The sequence below is a fragment of the Channa argus genome, chromosome 10 (genome assembly GCF_033026475.1).
Source record: "Channa argus isolate prfri chromosome 10, Channa argus male v1.0, whole genome shotgun sequence".
Classification (NCBI taxonomy): Eukaryota; Metazoa; Chordata; class Actinopteri; order Anabantiformes; family Channidae; genus Channa; species Channa argus.
This window is the reverse complement of record NC_090206.1, coordinates 14,383,764-14,404,266: the sequence shown is the minus strand read 5'-3', so window position 1 is coordinate 14,404,266 and position 20,503 is coordinate 14,383,764. Positions and strand designations below refer to the sequence as shown.

Here is a 20,503-nt window from a genome sequence, read left to right as displayed (position 1 = left end):
CATCCATTATCCATCTTTTTCAGGGTTGTAGGTGACTGTGGCCTATCACACCTGTCATGGGTGAAAGGCTGGGTACACCCTGGACAGGTCGTCAGTTTATCTCAGTGCCAAGACAGAGACACACACACAAACAGACCATTGTTCACACATTCAAAATTACGGGCAATTTAGAATCACCAATTAATCAAACATGCAATGTCTCTGGACTGCGGGAGGAAATCAGAGTACCTACTAGAGAATGGGGAGAACATGCAGGCCACTATCCGCCAGGGATTCAAACCTGGGACCTTCTAGCAGATACAATATACAACTGTTGTTACTACCACTCATCAGTTAATGCCAATCAGTCATCAGTACTTTGGGTGCCTCATTACCTTTAAATGTACATCACTTTGTTTTTCCCCATATTTTTGAACTTTGTACAATTAATTCTTTCTTGGAGTAAAGTTTGACACACTGTAGCAATATGACCAAAACAAAGGGTTTTCCCATTAGCAAATAAAACACAGAAGAAACCAACACGTTTGTAAAATGACCGTTGAGAAATACTGGAAGTGCTATTTACAGTAGCTATTAAATTCTTCCCAAAAGTTGTCTGGTCGCCACATCAGGGGGAGTTTTGATGACAGAATGAATATACAATCATGCAGAAGCTGGAGAGACATAGATTGACAGAAAGACAGATGACCTTTTGGTTAAAAAAGGATAACAATTAACAAATTGTTAATGATAATCATAAATTGCATTTAACAACTTCTGGATACAGTTTAGCGAGTATCATGTCAGACTAAAAAGTACTTACAACCTAGTCCTTAAGGGCATGTACACAAAAAAAGCACCAATCAGGAATTGTACTGTCAGTTCTCAATACATTTACCCGTGTTTTTGTTACTTTCAACTTCAATATTTTAAAGACTGTGTTGTGAGTCAGCAGACCAACATGACTGGCCTGACACCTGAAGATACAGATATTATAGTCAGAAAAGAACTGTGGTCAGCCTCAAACAAGACGCTAGCTGCTCAGCTGACTGATAAAATAAGAACATACAAAGTTTCCCAAAAGGCAGCTTGACTGGCATTTAACAGGGGAAGTTTCATAGAAAATGGGGGTTGGGTGAGTTAAAACTACACACTGCTCACTGTCAGGTTTCCTTCTGTCAGTATATATAAGAGGGAAACACAGCGACAGCCCACATGAACCCACATCCCCAGATGCTAAATGAACAGAAAGGAAATCTGAGTTTTATTTAACCATAGAGCTTTGACTCAGAAGAAGTCAGTCAACAAAGTCGGTTTGTTGGTGTCAGTTTTTAACAGACTTTACAGCAAATCTGCTGCTCTCTTGTGAAGGATGCATCAAAGGAAAATGCTGCAGTTCTCAACAGGAGCTCTGCTTCTTCTCCTGCCCTGGATTGGTGGCCTGGTCCTTGCAGAGATCAACAAAGACTTTTCCAACTGCCTGAATTTCTTCTATGACAGAATTCCACCAAAGGGTATCAGTGCAGCGGGATACCAGCCAATATGCCAGCGCTACAAAAACCAGTACCACTTTGCCACTCTGTATCACCGTGAACTCCGTGTACCACTGTACTCAGCGTACATTCTCAGACCTGCGAATGGAAAACGGCCCAATAGTAATTGGATGTATGAACCACAGGTAAATGCAAAAATACCTTTATATATTTATTGTCAGATAAGATTTGTTTAGATATTCTGAGATAATGTGTTCTGATACCATTAGGAAAGACTAGAGTTCTGACAAGGGCAAAGGTCCTTTTTGAGTTAAGACAATTTCTTTAGCTAAGTGACTTAATGAGTTTTACTTTAGAATTATTGCAAAAATGTAGATTTCATGGTTCTAAATATACATTCATTACACAAATAATTTAAAGCAACATGATGTGAAAGGAACCCAGGAAGTACCACTTTGGTCATTGTGTGTCTAGCAAAGACACAGATTTCCCAGTTTACGTCAAGCAGAAACCTTTCTACAAACTGTATATATAGACAGCGCACACTGTCTTTTCTCCGGTGAGGTAACAAAGAAGAAAGGAAAATACATTTTATAAGTAGCTACGGAGACTTATGCTCACAATACTGTTCAGCTCACAGAGTCTAAAGCTTCTAAACCCTGATATGTTCTTCTTCCTTTCTCTTTCAGTTGGCATTTTCTCGTGCCAGTGCAGAGATGAGCCTTTTCCAAGTCCCTGTTGACCAGAATGTGATTGAGAGCCAGGCGGTGCTTCAAGACTACAAAAACTCTAGCTATACCAAGGGCCATCTCAACCCCAGCATGCACCAGAAAACGGAAGCAGACCGAGAGGCCACCTTTACTCTGACTAACATTGTTCCTCAGAAAGCAGGCTCCAACTCTGGCCCCTGGAGCATTCTGGAGAGTGAAGTGTTGAGAAAATTCAATTCTTACTGCAAAAGTCAGATGTATGTCATCACGGGGGGCATGCCTTATGTATCTAAGGCACATTGGCTCAATAACAGGGTGTCTGTTCCTGAGTACATTTGGTCTGCCTACTGCTGCCCATCCTTTGATTCCAGCCTTCCTAAGTCCATGCAGTCATTTTTCCCCACATATGCTGCAGTGGGAAGAAATGACCGCAACAGTGCGGAGGACATTGTGCCAGTTAATGTCAAAGCGAAGGCCTCAGTGAGGGGGTTTGATGTGAGGCAGATGCCTTTAGAGACTCTGGAGGGTATCCTGAGACAGAGGCTGGCCATGCCCATCAGCCTTTTTAATGGGCAATGTCAGTAACAAAGCAGAAAGGCTCTAGATCATCGTTATCCTGCAGTAGTAACTTTATTTTTCTGCATCTGGCCACATTAAAGAAGCTAAGAAGATTTTACTCAAGTGCCCCTCCCTCCTAAGTCTCTCTTTAACTACTGAACAATTGTTTTATTAACCAGGACATGATGATTATGTCTCTATGGTTTAATATCAAACATTTTATTGATTATTATTAAAATATTTCTATTAACAGTGCCATCTTGTAATGTGATGTTCAATATCAATAGTCCACGATTTTACTAATATAACAGGATTGAAATGGCCAAAGATCCAACAGTGCATGTGAAACAAATAAAACTAATGAAACACTATGCTGAGCTGTCTGTTGCACTCAGATAAAAACACGCCACTGGTTTTAAAATGTGTGCATAAAATATCAATTTTATTTGCCATCTTAAATACTCTAAGCAGTTTTTCTAGCCATACAAATGCTAATACATAAAATAAAAAGTTGCACATTTTATATTTTGTTTTCTGCTCACAGGCTTAGAGCTCTAGTAGGCAAAAGGAGCTATGCAAATGACAAAAACCACAAAAGTACAGTATTACTATCTGTGTTATGTTGAGTGTTACATTGCCCTTTCTTTAAATGAGGTGTTACCTTGGTAACAATGATGTTACCATGCATGGCTGGATTAACCTTTCTGGGGGCTCTAAGGCTAAATGGTAGTGATGGGTAGATGACACCTCATAAAGTGTAAAGCATAATTTCCCTAAATGTGCTGACACAGTGTTGACACTGTTAGCAACATCTGCTGGATTATAAAAAAAATCATGTGGAGACCGAACTTGGTCCATCCCTTCTAACGTGGATGAATGTTCCTGTTTACATAACCAGATGATAAAAAAGTGCTACTCCAATGAAAGAGAATTGTATTTATTCCAATTAATTTGAATGTAACCAAAATAATATGAGTATGTCAAAAACAGAACGTACAAAAATGTTTTTGCAAGAAAGTTAAAAATGTGAAATCAATGTGAAATTTTTGATAATGTTACTTAGGAAAAATAAGGGAACGTGGGAGTGCTTGTGTACTTATGTGAGAGGGAAAAGGCAGGGTTTACACATTTTTTATTAAGAAAGAGAAGTTTTTGTAGCATGTTGGGGCCAAGCCGATTTTGCAGTTCTCCTGCTTTGGAAAGATGAGGTGCAAGTACATAAACATTTTAAAGCAAGTTTGTAGAGGTGCATTGATGAAGCGCTCCTGTTTATGTAAGATAGCTCTGTGGACCAGAGCTGACATTTTACCTGCAAATAAAATGATGGGGAAAAAATTTAATGAGTCCTCCAGAAGGGAATTTTAACATAATTAGCTCAAATGAAAACCGAGCAAAAGTGTAAACAGGAAAGGAAAACATTAACCTTATTTGGCTTTATAAGATCAAAATGATCCCAGACCGGAGAAATGTTTCCTTTTTCCACATTTATGCTTAGACGTTTCAAACATACCAATATTTTGCTATTTTAGGGCCTCATGATTCAGGGTATGTAACAGGAGGGAGATAAAAGCAGCAAATAAATAAGATGCATCATCTTCGATTCTCTAACCTAGAGTAACTAACTAGCAAGCAGAGGTTTTGTAGGTTTGGGTGTGAGCTTTATTAATGTAGCAGCAATTCTTTTTGTTTCAGAGGGCAAATTAGTAGCTGGTAGTGATCTTTTGTGTTTTGATTAGAAGAGGTTTTTGGTGTCCCACTTTATCGCCTGCATTCAGCTTGCTTTTAATTTCCATTATTCAGCAGCACATCTCCTAAACCAACTGTTTTCATTGCAAATTTTACTGATTGCTACATCAGTTTATTTAGTTTGTGTTAATTGACATTAGTTTATTTTATAATTATTCTTTCTTATTTCGATTTTCTATTTCACTTTCTTATTGCGCTCACTGAATACATTCATGTAAAAATACAGACATGACAAGTAGACCTGTGACTTCTCACTTGGTCATGTGGGGATTTGTAGGGTGATATTGACACACTTCCACCAACCTTAGAGTCTGAATAATAATAAGAGAGACTGGGTAAATGCTGCACATAATTAAATTAAACTTCATCCAGCCCAAATCAGACAAGGTGTCTGGATTAATGATATCATCATTACACTGTTGTGACTTTTGTAGACAGAACTGCACTAAATTATTTGTGGATTCAAGTGCTTGAAATTTTGTTTTAATTTAGTGTATAGCCCTACGTTGTCGTATATTTTTGGTCTTAATCGCAACTTTTTCATCCTCCTTTCCCCCTTGTTGTCGTTTCTTACACCTGTTCTCAAACTGACTTGGTTCAACTTTCACCATCGTTATAATTCAACTGTTAGCATGATTGTTCATCATTTGAACTATCTGTGAAATACTTTGTTAGAGGCTAAATAATAGTCATTGTCATAAAATCGGTGTGTAAATTTGTGACTTTTCACAAATTAAATCTTTGCCATTACTTTGCAACAAACAACGTATCAGTCATTATTGTTGTTTCACATTTTTACCCCCCAAAAATCACTGAATTCAAATAAATAAATAAAATATCTTGTAATTACATTAATAACTCGTCAATGGCCTAGAACAAAAAAACGCGAGCACTGATTTGAACTGATTTAGAGACAGGTGGTGCCTCAGGATTACAACTTATCTACCCCCCATAAGGGGCCATCTGTGGCTACTTTCACTCTGATTAGCTAAAAATTGGGCTGTGCCCTTTCTCTTTTTTACACGGTGCTTCTAATGACACAGATGACACTTTTGACCTTAAGATACTTTCTATAAATTATTCACTAATTGCATGCTGCTGATTCGTAATTTAATTTTACCCAGAGATATCTTCTGATGTACCTTTTCTTTAGAAACAGTTATATATTGTAAATTCACCTATTTCTGAGGTTTACTGTTCAGCATGTACTTTTTTTTGTTACCACCCTGGAGGCTGACAGTATTAAAATCATTGCAGAGGTTGCCTGTGACTGTAAAGCTGAGAAATATGTTTCGGCACTCACTGGGAAGAACAGGCCTTGGTAAGCCTAATTTGTGGCAGTCACTTGTCTCTGAACTGTACTACAGCAGTAATAAAAATTCAAAAATTAGTTTACTTTCTGTAAAGTAGGCCCCTACCATCTCTTTCTCCAGCACAGTGACCATCTGCCCTCTGCTCTGTTCTGCAGGAAGTCACTGAAGAAGATTCTGCAATTCTCTACGGGAGCTGTTACTTCTTCTGCATGTTTGGTGCTATGGTCTTGGAGAGATCAGCGGCGACTTCAACCAATGCCTCGAGTTCTTCTATAGAACAATAAAACAACCTCAGGGTATTTTTGTCTGCCTGAAAATCAGTATCAGCCATTATTCCAGTGCTACGAAAATCCGAACCACTTTGTTACCCTGTATCATCGTGACCATCACCCTCCATTGTACTCTGTGTATTTACTCAGGCTTCCAAAGAGCTCAAAGGCTAGTAATGACTGGAAGTAGGAACCACAGATAAGAAGGATGAACAAGTAAACTATACTGTTGTTACGCTGGTTTATAGCCTATATATTATTATATTGTACATCACCCCTCTTTATGCAAGTAACATTAAGTATCGCTATCCAGCCTTAAAAGAATTGATTCTCTCTGTTTTGCAAATTTCCATTCAATCCTATAAATATAACCGCACACAGATCAATCAGGCACATTATGAACACTTGTGCAGTTTAATGCAATATAAAACAGTGACTCTGCCATGAATTCTACTTTTACACAGTAGTACAATAGAAATTATAACCATGTGTTTATTATTGAGGTCAAAGTGGATAGTGATGTCAAACTCGAGTGCATTTTTTGAAGAGTTGGTTGTAATGTTTTGGCCACTATATTTAAAGTGAATAATGAGGAAGAATCCCAGTTTGAAAACAGTACTGGGGTTAACCAGATGCCTTTATGTGAGTTGGAGGCTATCTTGGAAAGTAAGCTAATTAGGGACGCTGCATATTAAAAGAGCATACGGTGACAAGCATTAGCAGAAGTCAGTTAACTTACCAGCACAATTTATACAGTGCCAACAGTCAGGGTTGTTAGGTGTGTGCAGTAGTAACCAACTACACCACATCGCCCCCTAGTGTCAAACTCAAAAAAATCCCAACATTTTCCTTGCTTGGTAAATGTCTAGTGTTAAGGATTCCAAAATCAGAGTGCCCTATCTCTGTTATTTTGTGACATGTTCATTAACATTTTCCAACAAAATTCTTCCAATAAAACTAGAAATGAAATGTGAGGAATGCCTTCTAATGAAGTGAAAGGTTTATTTCTTAATAAGACTAAAACACAAACATACCAAACACCAACATGTCAGTTATATTAGAGAAAAACAATGGCATTAGCTAGAACATGTTTGAATGTCCTGATAAAATGATAAAATTTGTTTTTCGTTTCTTGATCACCATAAATAAGTAAATGTTTTGCGATACAAATAAAAATGCTTCGTTAAAATGGCTCAAATGTCTGATATCAACGTTTTCCACCTACAGAGAAACACCATGTATAGCTGTGACTATTTGCTTTCTTTACTTTATTCCAAAAATCCTCCACACATGTATCTGCTTCTCTATCTTCAAGTAAATTTCACATCTTGTCCTGTCAGAGTATGAGAAAGGCAACAGGCTCAGAATAACATGAGACTAACAGTCTTATTCAGCTAAATTCTGCCGCATTCAATTAAAACAGCTTCATTTCCAGTTTTGGAAATCTGAAGGAGAGCCTCTAAAAACACTGATGGTTTTTCAGTTGCTCCACATCACTAAAGCTCTGTCCACAGCTGGAGCATTGGAGTGGTATCTTTTCACTGTTGTGTATGAGTTGGTGTCTCTTAAGGTACTCCACACGACTGAAGCGTTTTCCACATGCTTCACAACCGTAAGGTCGTTCACCTGTGTGGATCCGTTGGTGCCGTTCTAAGTTTCCAAGTCGACTGAAGCTGCGCCCACACTGCGGACACCTGTGCGGCCTCTCACCTGTGTGCACCAGATGATGCCGTTCGAGCGAGCGTGAGTGTGTGAAGCGCTTTCCGCAGATCTCGCAGCAATGCGGCCGTTCAGCGGCGCAGGCACACTCGTGGTTCTTAAGAGCCCAGGTGTGGCTGAATGTATTGCCACAGTGAGCACACGGGAAAAGCCTGTCCTCTGCTCCACTGCTTTGTAAATGAGCTCCTCCTAGTGGACAGGGGTGCTCCTCAAGCTCTGACTCTGAGGTAAAGCCTCCTCCACACTGTGGGCAAAAGTGCAGCAGGTCCCCACCACCTTCCTCTTCTCCTCCACTATCCCCGACACTTCCTGGGGCAGACAGGTGGGGCAGGTGCTCTGATTCCCTCTGTTCCACCACATCGTCTCCAGTCATGACTGTACACGAGTCACCCTCTCTATGCTTCTTCGACCAGCCTACTGCTCCTGCCCTCACATTGTCCTTTATGCTGCAGTGCCCTACCTGGTCCTCTCTGTGTAGGGTGGGTGGCTGAGGCTCCAGCTCCCCATACTGCTCCATTCCATCAAGACCTATGTATTTGGGGGCTAAGTTAATCTCGCCACCTCGGATCACCTCTGAGGCAGGACTGACAGGATGGGAAGCTGCTACGGAAGCCTGGTCATGACCTCTCTCAGCTCTCAGTGCCGACTCCAGACCCCTGAGCTCATCAATGGTCACGCTCCCCTGAGATGGCTCTGCCGAACCCACCTCCCAGTCCTCATCCTCTCTCTCTCCTGGATGAAGAGTTGGTGGGTGGTCTGACAGCTCACCTGAGGCAGAGGCATGAGGAAAGAGCTGGTGTAAGCAGCCATTACCAATTTCTTTCAAACGTTTCGTCTCTGCAAATTTCACAAACCTCTTCTCCTGTCTTAAACTCATTACCTTCACTTTGGGCTCTAGAGCCAGTGTGGAGGTTCTGGTTGGGCGGGTCATTCTTCAAAGCCTCCTTGATTAGCCGGAGAGAGGCGGGTTGATATCCCTCTCTTTGAGAAAACTGCAACACGAAACACCGAATTATAGGGCAAGCAGCTGATTGAGTTGAAATTTATTGTTTAGTTTGTAAATGTTTTCAGAGCACAGTAAAGCTATAGGATTACTTATAATTTTTAAGCTTTTTTCCTAGCCATTTAAAACACTGAAAAACTTTGCAGAGAGGCTAATAACACATTCTGCATGCTTTGAATATTCAAATACACAGGAGTATATCTGTGCTCTGCCACTTGGTTGTGTGGTGGAATAACAGCTTTTCACCTCCACCAGTAGTATTTCTACCTAAAAGCTTACTGCACTTCAGAAGTGGAGAGCCCTGCTCAGCAGGCTCCTCTAGAAGCTAAATATCAAATCAATAGCTTTCTTTACCAACTACATCTCACCAGTTATTCGATGACAAAGCAAAACTCTTTCTATGATCTCTCTCTTTCTGTGTTTTTTTCTTATTCTACTCTGCTGAGTGGTGCAAAGATGCTGTGCCACCTTCTCCTCCTACTCCTCCTCCTCAGAGAAAGCCCGACTCCCTCACCTCCTCTTTGATGTTGGCCGTCTCCTCCCCCTCACCGCTGAGACTGCCCTCCCCTTCCTCGTCCTCCACCATCCCTCCCCCATCCTCTTCATCTCTGGGGAACTGGATGAGGTACACCTCCCTGGCCTCCTTCCCCCCTCTTCCTCCCACTCCTGCTACCATCCCCACAGCCCCTCCATTTCCTCCTCCTCCCCCACCACTGCCGCTGCTGCTGCCACCTCCTCCTTCCTCCCACACACCTCCAGGCCAGCCTCTGCCATAGGCTGCTGCTGGGCCCTTCTTTGACTTGCCTCCTGTGGAGAAGAGAGGAAGACGAAGATAGGGTGGAAGGATGGTAAAAAGGAGGGAGAAATGGTGGTGGTGGAGGTGGTGGGGAGGGGTGGGGCAGAGGTGGGACAGAGGTAGACAGGAAGGAGAGAGAGTGATGTATACGAGGAAGAGAGATAAGTAGGGGGAGATGATAGGAAGACCAGAAACGAGTGATAAAGGAGAGAAGAGGGTAGAGAAATAGGAGAGGAGGGGGGGAGAAGAGGGCAGTGGATTACAGAGGCAAAAGGAGAAAGAAGTCGAAGGGAAGTTGGGGTAAGGAGGAGAGGAAAGGGTGCAAAGGAAGAGGAGTGAGCATGATGAACGAGTGAAGAGACAGGGGGGCGTAGAAGGACAAACAAGAGTGCGGGAAGGAGAGAAAAACATGTGACAGAGAGGAAAGGAGCAAGAGAGGTTAGACGAAAGGGAGAAGTGGAGTTGTGGGTGTGGAGGAGGAGCCGAAGAAGGGGAAGATAGAGGTGAAAAGGGGAGAGAGAAAGAGAGACAGTGAGGAGAAGTGGAGTGGAGTGTGTAATTATAGTGTTGGTGGAGAGGAGCGGGAACAGAGCGAGGAGGAGGAGGTGGGGGAGGGAAGGAGAGTGTGTGTGCAACGTGATGAAGGAGAGATCAGAGCGCGAGGAGGTGGGGGAAGGGAGAGCGGAATGGAGGAGAGGGTGTGAAGGAGAGAGAGGAGTGGGAAGGGGAGGAGGTAAGAGTTGCAGAGAGACAAGAGAGAAGTGAAGGAGGTGGGGGGAGGGAGAGGAGCAAGGCAGGAAGAGAGGGAGCATGTGTGCAAAGGCACAGAGGAGTGGGAGGGACAGAATGCAGCAGAGAAAAGAGGAGAGGGGGAGGTGAAGGACAGAGGGAGCGATCATGAAGAGGAGGCGGAGGAGGAGGGGAGGAGGGAGAGATCAGCTCTTGCCAGATGGTTTCCAACAAAACAAGTGCGTCTTCACATAAGCTCTGACTGCGAGCAGAAAAACTGACTGAAGTGTACAGGATCAACGTGTCTTTTATTTGTAATTGCAGCATTATGCATGACACAAACTTAAGGAGATGTAAGTTGTTAAGTATGAAACGCAATCTGAAATACTTACGGGCCACCTCAACTCTTCGTTTCTGCCGCCCTGCAGCTCCATCCTCCGCCGCCGCCAGGCCGGCGTTGCGGCGGCTGGCAGCCCAGCCCATGCCGTACTTGCGCTCTGTTCTCAGTTTGTTTTCTGTGAGCCTTAGCCGCAGTTTGAGAGCCTCGTTCTCCTTCCTGTTGAGGGACAGCTCCACCAGGTAGTCGTTCACTGTCTCCTGGAAGAGTTTGGTGATCTCACAAACCGAGGCTCGGATCAAACTGTCCATGACAGCCGTCAGATGGGTCTCAAACGTGGTCACTGATTCCTCCATCATCCTGGCCACAGTTCTGATGATGGTTCAACAAGAGTTCGTGGTCGCGTTTACATTTAAAACGCTTAACACAAGAGTTACATTAACAGGTCGATCTATTACCTATAGAGACACATGCTATTTCCAACCTATATGCATAATCACGAGTACCCGTTAGAAAAAAAACAACTTTATTTGTTAATACTTAGCTGCAGATCCAACATTCGTACAGTTAATAGCGACAGAGCTTAAACATATACTGTAACATACTGGTTTTATTCACTCTTTTCTGCTTAAAACTATAACCCAATGGTTTAGTTTTACAAAAGTACACGCGCAATACTGCAGTTTAAGGAATACCAAATGCACAACCAGCTTACAGTTGTCAGTAAACTTGCATAACTAATCGACATATAACTACTGAGGTTGAAGTAGGAGCAGCAGCCTCTCCGTAACGGTGGAAAGTGACCGAGCTAGCTGCCTTGCTAATGTAGCTTTGTATACGTACCGTTTGTGAGATGAAACCCGAAGGGAGTATTTGAGCGTGAAACGACGACAGACAGTATGATTTCACAGATCACGGGTGAGCTCGGGTGTTGCTCGTGAGGAAGGAGACACATCGACAAAGAAAAGCGCCATGCAACTTCTGCTCTCTCTCTCTCTCTCTCTCTCTCTCTCTCTCTGCCAATGTTTTCCTTCTCACCTCCTTCAGCTGCTTAATGATGCTTGACAACACTGCGCATGCTCGGTACCGTAATTACCCGACAATCAAGAGCAGTTGCACCCTGGAAACATCGTAAGTTCATATTTCTCTCATTATTTTCTACTTAGTGTGGTCCCTACATAGCTGACGATCGTCCTTTTAATGACATACGAAACTCCCGACACAAACGCTCTAATCAGCACGCGTTGTGTTCACCGTGTGTCCCTAACAGAGTCTTCCGGTGTTGATGGAGGCGCTGTGTTAATTTTGTCACGACTGCAAGCTCTGTAGTAGAAGAAGACTCCAGTCTTGTCTTCCGTCTTGTGTGAGTGAGCAAGAGTAGCGCAGCATCTACACCTTAAGCGAAAAGAAGCACCTGAAAAGCAAAACCATGCCGATGTTTGTAGTACATACCAACGTGGCGGAAAGCGATGTGCCAGCGGCATTGCTGTCCGAGGCTACCGAGGTGCTGGCTAAAGCCATGGGCAAACCCGCACAGGTAGGCCATGTGCCCGCTCGTGTCTGCACAACTATCAACTAAAGCGCTGGTTACCTTCACTCTTTCCGGTATATATCAGTTTGTTAGACGTACCTTCTCAGCTAGGACCTGCATTTTCCAACAATCTGTTGCTCAGACAGAAACAAATATCTCTATTAAATGAGAGAGGTAAAGCTTCTTGTGCAATTGGATTAGCATGGGTTGATCCAACTCTTAAATCCATGGGTTTAAGTTATATCAAGCTATATGATATTGAATTTCCGCCATGCATGTTTTAACAGATAAAATACTCTTTCTATACATTTCTCCCTTAAAGCTGTTCAGTGGCCACAGACTAGACTGTGACTGTACTGTGCAGCTTCCATGCGTGGATATGAACTACGTGAATATAAACAGTTCCGGCAAAAAGTGAATTACCAAGGTAGAAATGTGTTGTCCACCTTTTCTGAGAAATTAAATTACCAGTATGCAATTGTTTTTACCTTTTTAAAACAAGATATCTCAACCATCACTGAAATTACATTCTTAAAGTAATAGTTGCGGAACAGGCTTCATGTTTCCACATAAGTTCCCCAACGGACCAAAATTGTCTGTCAGATTTATTATAATTCCGTAATTCATTCCGGACAGGTTCCTTATGATGTAATGTGATTTCAGAGAAACTTGTCATTTTCACTGAATGTTGCAACATCCTTCGACTGTCTTTAAAACTCTATGGAAATGAAATACATTTATGAGTGGAGGATGAATTTTAATAGGAGTTATTATAGCGTGATTTTAGTTGTTTAAATGAAGGTGTCATTAATCTTTGTTTCTTAAATGAACAGGCCTGCTGGTTTAGTGACCATGTAACTTATTCACAATAAAGACGTCTGGAAAGATTTACTGTTGCATAATGGTTTAAATGAGAAATTTGAAATAATTATCAAACTTCAAATTTTTTGTCACTTGTGACAATTTTGTGGTGTGTGTCTCTGTCCTATACGAACAGTACATTGCTGTACATATCAACTCTGGCCAAAATATGATGTTTGGAGGAAAGGGAGACCCCTGTGCACTCTGCTCCCTCCACAGCATTGGCAAGATCAGCGGTGCACACAACAAGCAATATTCTAAACTCCTGTGTGGACTGCTCAACAAACACCTGGGCATTTGTCCTGACAGGTACAACCTACAATCATTTTCTAAAAATGTGATAAGTACATAGCTCAACAAAATCAGACTCCGACTGTATCGAACATGCTCTGCTCTCTTTTTAATGTTTCTTCTCATTAACCCATTTCATTTATCTATTTTAGGATTTACATCAACTTTGTGGACATGGATGCAGCCAATGTGGCCTGGAACAGTACAACGTTTGGCTAATATGGGCGTCATACTGAACATACTGCAAAAGAAAATCATTCCAGTGTTTGCTTACATAGCTAAAAGTGACAGAAACAAATTGGGCACCTAATAATCCACTGCCCATAATACTGTACTATCCTAAAAGCACTTAGCAGGACCCTTTGCACTAATAATTTCCCATTAAACTGCAGTGAAGCAAAACCTACAATCCATAACGTTTTCTCTCTTGTCCTTGATTTTACAAACCTGTGAAGACTCCCTAAATTTTAAATGCTCAGTGTTATTGATCATTTCAACTCTCAATAGTCTTTGATATAGACCAAATAAACAACATCCAGGAAGGCCACAACCTTGTAATTTAAAATGGACTGAGGTGAAGGAAAAAAATGCAATGTATTGTACTGTCTTCAGCCATCTCTATTTAATATTTAGACTAAGGCTTTGACTATGAATAAAGTGTGCACGTTATGTGGATAAAATATAAATGCTTTTTCTATGATTTATACTTGAAAATTTCAAACTGTGGAAATGACTGCTCAGTACATGGTGAATCTAACTCCCCACTTGAAGGATAAACTTTTAGTTTGAGTAAAAGAAATCTGTAAGTTACCTATTGTGCAACATATGTGAAGACTGTATTGTGAACAAAATAGAGGCATATGTCCATTCAATGACACCATCCACGAGTTGAACCCGTTTACCAGCATTATTTCCGGACTGGAACACTCAACCACGTTATTTACAAAAGCTTTATAAAGGGCACATCACAGTCTAAACACAAAGAAAGAAACTGTACTTTTAGGCTTAAAATATAGAAATATTATAAAAAATCAAAAATTACTTGAATATTTTTAAAAAATAAATACAAGCAAAATCTCGTGCTGTAGGAGGCGTAAGAAACAAAATACTTATGGGCCACCACGGGTTTCCTGGAAGAAGTTTGGTGATCTCACAAACCGATGCTCGGATCAAACTGTCCATGACAGCCGTCAGACGGGTCTCAAACGTGGTCACTGATCTGATGATGGTTCAACAAGAGTTGATATTTAAACCACTTACCACAAGAGTTACATTATCTGGCTGATCTATTACCTAGAGCCACATGACCTTTCCAACATTAACTAAGAGTACCAGTTAAAAATAATCTTTTTTTTTTTTTATTGAAGCTAAGCTGCAGATTCAACCTCTGTACAGTGAAGAGCAACAGAGGTTAGACTCAGACTTTAACATAATGGTTATTCAGTCTCGTCTGACTAAAACCACCCTGATGGTTTAGTTTAAAAAAAAGCTCCATACTGCAGTTCAAAGAATACCAAATGCACAAACTGCGTGCGAGGTGTTTGTCAGTAAACCTGCATATCTGTTGGATATTATGAGTACTGATGCTGAAGTAGCAGCAGCAGCTTCTCCGTAATGGTGGAAAGTGACCAAGTACCGATACGCACATTTTGTTAGATGAACCCCAAAGAAGCGGCTTGGACGTGAAACGGCGACGGAGGGTATGATTTCACAGATCGCGGATGAGCACGGTCGACGTTTGTGAGCAAAGAGACTTTCCAGCTCTGTCAGATTCTGGTGAGGCAGCCCTGGGAGCTCCCATACTGTGTGGATACACTGTCCCAAGCCAACGAGATAATTTGCAGCATCCCAGGTCTGCTGCAGCACCTGTGCGTCTGGCCCTTGAGAGGGACTACCTGGAGGACCTAGGGGTATTGCCACTAAGTGGTACCCTTTTCACTGCTGTTGCAGGGAGAGGGGCATGTTATTTTTGTTTGCTCTTGTTAAAAAAAACATTGTTGAAGGTAATTCTAATTGCTAGCACATTACTGTCACTTTATATGTCAGTAAGAATGAGTATAACTGTAATAAAATAATTCAGTTGGTAACTTTATAACCAGTAATTTAAATTAGCAATGCTAAAAAGCCATTTAAATTATTTAATGACATATAATTTCTACATTTTATGCTATATATGAATTACAGAAATTACAAGTTACTTATTTACAAACAATTACAATACTCTCTAGATGTAGTGTGTAATATATAAACATTGACACAGACAGTGTTACCTTTGGAGCTGTGTTCATGGTAGGGTCAGCTTCCTCAGTTGGTTTTGCCATCGAGGGGTTTGGCTCTGGCTGCTGAGTATCAATGTGCATGCAGAGTTACATGCAGTTTACTAAACTTGATGTGTCACACAGTCAAATATATAATAATCCAAAATGACAAGTTTGCTGATGTAGTATTTCACTGATGTTAATGCTGTCAGGGAGGACCAACAGTATTGTAATGCATATTATTCAAACAATTGTGATCCAGAAGACATTAATCTTACCCAGCACTTTATCATTACTAACAAGTAACAAATACATTTGAGCTCAGTCTTTGATAAACAGAGAAGTTGAAACCTAAACATTGATGGTTTCTTTGAATGTTTAACTGTTTTTCCATCTCCATGAGTTACCATTTAAAAGGAAATGTAGTCCACTGTCAGCACTGGAGGGATCCTAGTCTTCTCTTCTCTCCAACAGGTGTGAGACATACTTATTCTCTGATAACACAAACACGTCGGAGAATGAATGAAGACGTTTGAGCTCAGGTTAAAAATGCGTGACCAGTGACCTAGGAAACAACTGTCTTTCCAGTCTGCCTTCACATACAGTGTCCCCAAACAAAAAATGTAGATATCAGGATTTGCATTTTTCATCTTAGGTTTCATCTATTTTAATGACAGATATTACACGGTCTCATAAAAGCTAGGGGTCACTGAAACATGATTCACTAACTCTTTACACAGTGGACGAATATAATATCAATAGATTAAGTAAGTATGAATGACATCCCACTGTTGTCAGTGTTAACACTGCATGCTTGATGTGATGACACTGCATATGGCGAAACAAACCATTTTGGGTGATGTTTGACCAGGGCTCACCATCAGGCTGCTGTAAAATGGTGACTGACCATATAATAATATGAATGTGTTTCAGTTCTTATTAAAATGATCAACACTCATCAAATCATCTCAATTCACATTTTAACTTCTGAACATCTTAATGACAAATGTCTGGTTAGCTAAGAGTTCACACAGCACTCATGGTCTGTTTCAATGTTTATCTACATGCACTTAATTTCTTGTTTTTTCCTTCCATATATTTAGCAGTCCACTGGCTGAGTATTTGAATGTTTATAACAAAGTATGTTTTTTTTATGTTAAAGACTGTCTGACCAACTTAAAACTAAATTCAGTAAGAACTCACATTGTATCATGAAGTTATCATTGGGAGCCACAAGGGGGCCCTCGGGGAGGTAGTGCTGAGTGTCTCAAGGGCAGACCTGATGCACTGGCCTTGAATTTGATCCTGGAGACATCTGTATCCAGGTTTGAGGCTCTTGAAATTGAGTCACAAGGCCAGAGAAAAACAGCAGAGAAGAATGACAAACCTACCCAAAACTCTGGAAAGACTCAGCCTGTTCAGATTTTGTGTTAAGAGTTAATTGGGGCAGCAGGTAGGTTGCTCTATAATGTAAAAAGTAAATGAATGAAAATAAATTGCAGCAGCTTTGATTGACATGCTATAGGCTACAGGCCATCAACCAAAGCTGCCAATCATACTGAGGCCACCCTGTTATAACATATCATCAAATAACTTCTTAAAACGTAACTTGCACCACTTGCACATCAAGCGGCATCATAATATATGACCAAAATGATAGAAGCCACCTTTGGCAGATGTGTTCTGGATTTGTGCTTTGAATTTTATATTTGACTGCTGTGTGATGCTACCGAGGAGCTGGCCAAAGCCATGGACCAACCCACACAGGTAGGCATGCACAATGGCACTATGAACTAAATCCTGTATAGATCAGTTTAATAGACTTTATAGACTTTCTATTAAACGAAAAAGGTACAGAGTGTTAATGCAACTGAATCACCACCATCAGCTCACATTTCCACATAAGTTCCCTACTGCACCACGGAAGGCTATTTTGACCAAAACAAATTTTTTGAGTGTAGGTTTAAATAGGAGTCACAATAGCATCATTTTAGAGATTTAAATTTACATCCCATTGATCTTTGTGATTTTTCATAAAATTAACGAGCCTGCTGTTTTAGTGAACATGTCCATTATTCAAAATATAAAGAACCAGACTAGTCCTATGTTATGTAATTTTATTAAGTAGCTATTTCATAGGGATATTATACTTCAAGTAAAGTAGTCGGTCACTATATTGAAAAAATCTTAAAATAATTAGAAAATGTTTTTTTTGTTCTTGTTCTTTTTTCATTCATTTTATGATGATTCTTTCTGTCCTTTATGACCAGAACATTTCTGTGTATGTCAACCCTGACCAAATGATGATGTTTGGAGGAAAGGACAACCCCTGTGCATTCTGTTCCCTCTACAGCACTGACAAGATTGATCATGCTCACAACAAGAAATATTCTGATCTCCTGTGTGGACTGCTCAACAAACATCTGGCCATTTGTTAGGGCAGGTACACACTACAACCTGTACATTTACTGCACAAAATCTGATAAGTAGGTGAAATTTTTCTCTATATCTAGTTCAGGATTTATATCAACTTTGTGGAGATGAATGCAGCCAAGTGAGCTGGAACAACACTACCTTTGGCTGATATGGGGGTCAGCAAACTGAAACAGAAAATTATAGCAGCATGTTACTACATATCTAATAAAAATCAGCCACCTAGTAATCCACTGGCCAATATATTCTACAACTATCTTTGCATGATCCTTTACCTTTGCGCTAATGTTTTTCCATTAAATTGCAATAAAACAAACCCTGCAAACAATAACTTGATCCCTCTTGTCCTCGATTTTCTGAACCTGTGAAGGCTCACTACGGTTTAGATGCTTAGTGTTCATTGATATTTTCAACAAGAAACAAACATTTTTTAATACAAACAAAAATTCTAGAAAAGGTATTGCTAACGTGTGCCTAAAAGCACCTGGTAGAACATCTCACAACTAACTAGGTTAATGAGCAACAGGTCCATAAACTGATTGAGTATAAAACATCCCAGAGAAGCAGGCTCTTTCAGAAATAAGGATGGAGATTATTCCTTCAATGAAAATAATTCAGCAAATAGTCAACCAATTTAAGAAAAATGTTATATTTCAAGAAGTTTCGGGATTAAATAATCTTCTAAATCTTCTTCTTTTCCTTTCGGCTGCTCCCTTTCAGGGGTCGCCACAGCGAATCATGTGCCTCCATCTAACTCTGTCCTCTGCATCCTCTTCACTCACACCAACTAACTTCATGTCCTCCCTCACTACATCCATAAATCTCCTCTTTGGTCTTCCTCTAGACCTCCTGCCTGGCAGCTCCAACCTCAGCATCCTTCTACCGATATATTCACAGTTTCTCCTCTGAACATGTCCAAACCACCTCAATCTGGCCTCTCTGACTTTATCTCCAAAACATCTAACATGAGCTGTCCCTCTGATGTACTCATTCCTGATCCTGTCCATCCTCGTCACTCCCAAAGAGAACCTCAACATCTTAAGCTCTGCAACCTCCAGCTCTGCCTCCTGTCTTTTCTTCAGTGCAACAGTCTCTAAGCCGAACAACATTGCTGGTCTCACCACCGTCTTGAACACCTTTCCTTTCATTCTCGCTGATACTCTTTTATCACACAACACACCTGACACTTTTCTCCACCCGTTCCAACCTGCCTGCACTCGCCTCTTCACCTCTTTTCCACACTCACCGTTGCTCTGAACCGTTGACCCTAAATACTTAAAGTCCTGCACCTTCTTCACCTCTGCTCCCTGTAACCTCACCGTTCCACCTGGGTCCCTCTCATTCACACACATGTATTCTGTCTTGCTGCGGCTAAGCTTCATTCCTCTGTTTTCCAGAGCAGACCTCCACTTCTCTAGGTTTTCCTCCACCTGCTCCCTGCTCTCACTACAAATAACAATGTCATCTGCAAACATCATAGTCCAGGGAGATTCTTGTCTAACCTCATCTGTCAGTCTGTCCATCACCAGAGCAAACAAGAAGGGGCTCAAAGCCGATCCTTGATGCAGACCCACCTCCACCTTGAACTCCTCTGTCACACCTACAGCACACCTCACCACTGTCTTACAGCTCTCATACATGTCCTGCACCACTCTAACATACTTCTCTGCCACTCCAGACGTCCTCATACAATACCACAGCTCCTCTCTCGGCACCCTGTCATACGCTTTTTCTAAATCTACGAAGACACAATGCAACTCCCTATGACCCTCTCTGTACTTCTCCATCAGCGTCCTCAAAGCAAATACTGCATCTGTTGTACTCTTTCTAGGCATGAAACCATATTGCTGCTCACAAATACTCACCTCTGCCCTTAGCCGAGCTTCCACTACTCTTTCCCACAACTTCATTGTGTGACTCATCAGCTTTATTCCTCTGTAGTTGCCACAGCTCTGCACATCTCCCTTGTTCTTAAAAATTGGTACCAGTACACTTTTCCTCCAGTCCTCTGGCATCCTCTCACTCTCCAAGATCTTGTTAAACAAACTAGTCAAAAACTCTACTGCCACCTCTCCTAGACACTTCCATACCTCCACAGGTATGTCATCAGGACCAACTGCCTTTCCACTCTTCATCCTCTTCAATGTCCTCCTCACTTCACTCTTACTAATCTTTGCTACTTCCTGCTTCACAACAGTCACCTCTTCTACTCTTCGTTCCCTTTCATTTTCCTCGTTCATCAACTCTTCAAAGTACTCCTTCCATCTTCCCATCACACTACTGGCACCTGTCAATACATTTCCATCCTTATCTTTAATCACCCTAACCTGCTGCACATCCTTTCCATCTCTATCTCTTTGTCTGGCCAACCTGTACAAATCCACCTCTCCCTCTTTAGTGTCCAACCTAGCATACAAGTCCTCATATGCTCTTTGTTTGGCCTTTGCCACCTCTATCTTCACCTTAGGCTGTATCTC

General features: G+C 41.3%; 3 protein-coding genes across 6 annotated transcripts; 2 read left to right on the top strand and 1 right to left on the bottom strand.

Annotated features, from left to right (window-relative positions):
• The first annotated feature begins 1,181 nt into the window (after positions 1-1,181).
• LOC137134639 (endonuclease domain-containing 1 protein-like) lies at positions 1,182-3,111 on the top strand. Its single transcript, XM_067519594.1, has 2 exons — positions 1,182-1,657; positions 2,162-3,111. The coding sequence occupies exons 1-2, from the start codon at positions 1,352-1,354 to the stop codon at positions 2,765-2,767; spliced, it is 912 nt and encodes a 303-aa protein (XP_067375695.1). The 5' UTR covers positions 1,182-1,351; the 3' UTR covers positions 2,768-3,111.
• A 3,935-nt stretch (positions 3,112-7,046) lies between these two features.
• Positions 7,047-10,890, bottom strand: si:dkeyp-121d2.7 (zinc finger protein 16). Of its 4 annotated transcripts, none has more exons than XM_067518992.1 (4): positions 10,708-10,890; positions 9,502-9,597; positions 8,668-8,779; positions 7,047-8,555 (listed from the first exon to the last, which is right to left on the bottom strand). In XM_067518992.1, the coding sequence occupies exons 1-4, from the start codon at positions 10,747-10,749 to the stop codon at positions 7,528-7,530; spliced, it is 1,278 nt and encodes a 425-aa protein (XP_067375093.1). In that variant the 5' UTR covers positions 10,750-10,890; the 3' UTR covers positions 7,047-7,527. The 4 variants fall into 4 exon arrangements, with proteins under 4 accessions (XP_067375093.1, XP_067375094.1, XP_067375096.1 ...); XM_067518993.1 differs by having other exon boundaries at positions 9,544-9,597; XM_067518995.1 differs by lacking the exon at positions 9,502-9,597.
• Positions 10,891-11,947: 1,057 nt separating this feature from the next.
• mif (macrophage migration inhibitory factor) lies at positions 11,948-14,021 on the top strand. The gene is made up of 3 exons (XM_067518996.1): positions 11,948-12,189; positions 13,181-13,353; positions 13,488-14,021. The coding sequence occupies exons 1-3, from the start codon at positions 12,082-12,084 to the stop codon at positions 13,552-13,554; spliced, it is 348 nt and encodes a 115-aa protein (XP_067375097.1). The 5' UTR covers positions 11,948-12,081; the 3' UTR covers positions 13,555-14,021.
• Positions 14,022-20,503: the final 6,482 nt, after the last annotated feature.

What these genes read in the sequence shown, in the direction of transcription:
- LOC137134639 (XM_067519594.1), top strand. Translation starts at nt 1,352, where the DNA reads ATGCATCAAAGGAAAATGCTGCAGTTCTCAACAGGAGCTCTGCTTCTT. An exon ending in ATTGGATGTATGAACCACAG is followed by an intron (nt 1,658 to 2,161) that starts GTAAATGCAAAA and finishes TTTCTCTTTCAG; the next exon opens with TTGGCATTTTCTCGTGCCAG.
- si:dkeyp-121d2.7 (XM_067518991.1), bottom strand. Translation starts at nt 9,466, where the DNA reads ATGGTAGCAGGAGTGGGAGGAAGAGGGGGGAAGGAGGCCAGGGAGGTG. An exon ending in CGGCCAACATCAAAGAGGAG is followed by an intron (nt 8,780 to 9,304) that starts GTGAGGGAGTCG and finishes TTCGTGTTGCAG; the next exon opens with TTTTCTCAAAGAGAGGGATA. An exon ending in CTCTAGAGCCCAAAGTGAAG is followed by an intron (nt 8,556 to 8,667) that starts GTAATGAGTTTA and finishes CCTCTGCCTCAG; the next exon opens with GTGAGCTGTCAGACCACCCA.
- mif (XM_067518996.1), top strand. Translation starts at nt 12,082, where the DNA reads ATGCCGATGTTTGTAGTACATACCAACGTGGCGGAAAGCGATGTGCCA. An exon ending in CCATGGGCAAACCCGCACAG is followed by an intron (nt 12,190 to 13,180) that starts GTAGGCCATGTG and finishes CTATACGAACAG; the next exon opens with TACATTGCTGTACATATCAA. An exon ending in CTGGGCATTTGTCCTGACAG is followed by an intron (nt 13,354 to 13,487) that starts GTACAACCTACA and finishes TATCTATTTTAG; the next exon opens with GATTTACATCAACTTTGTGG.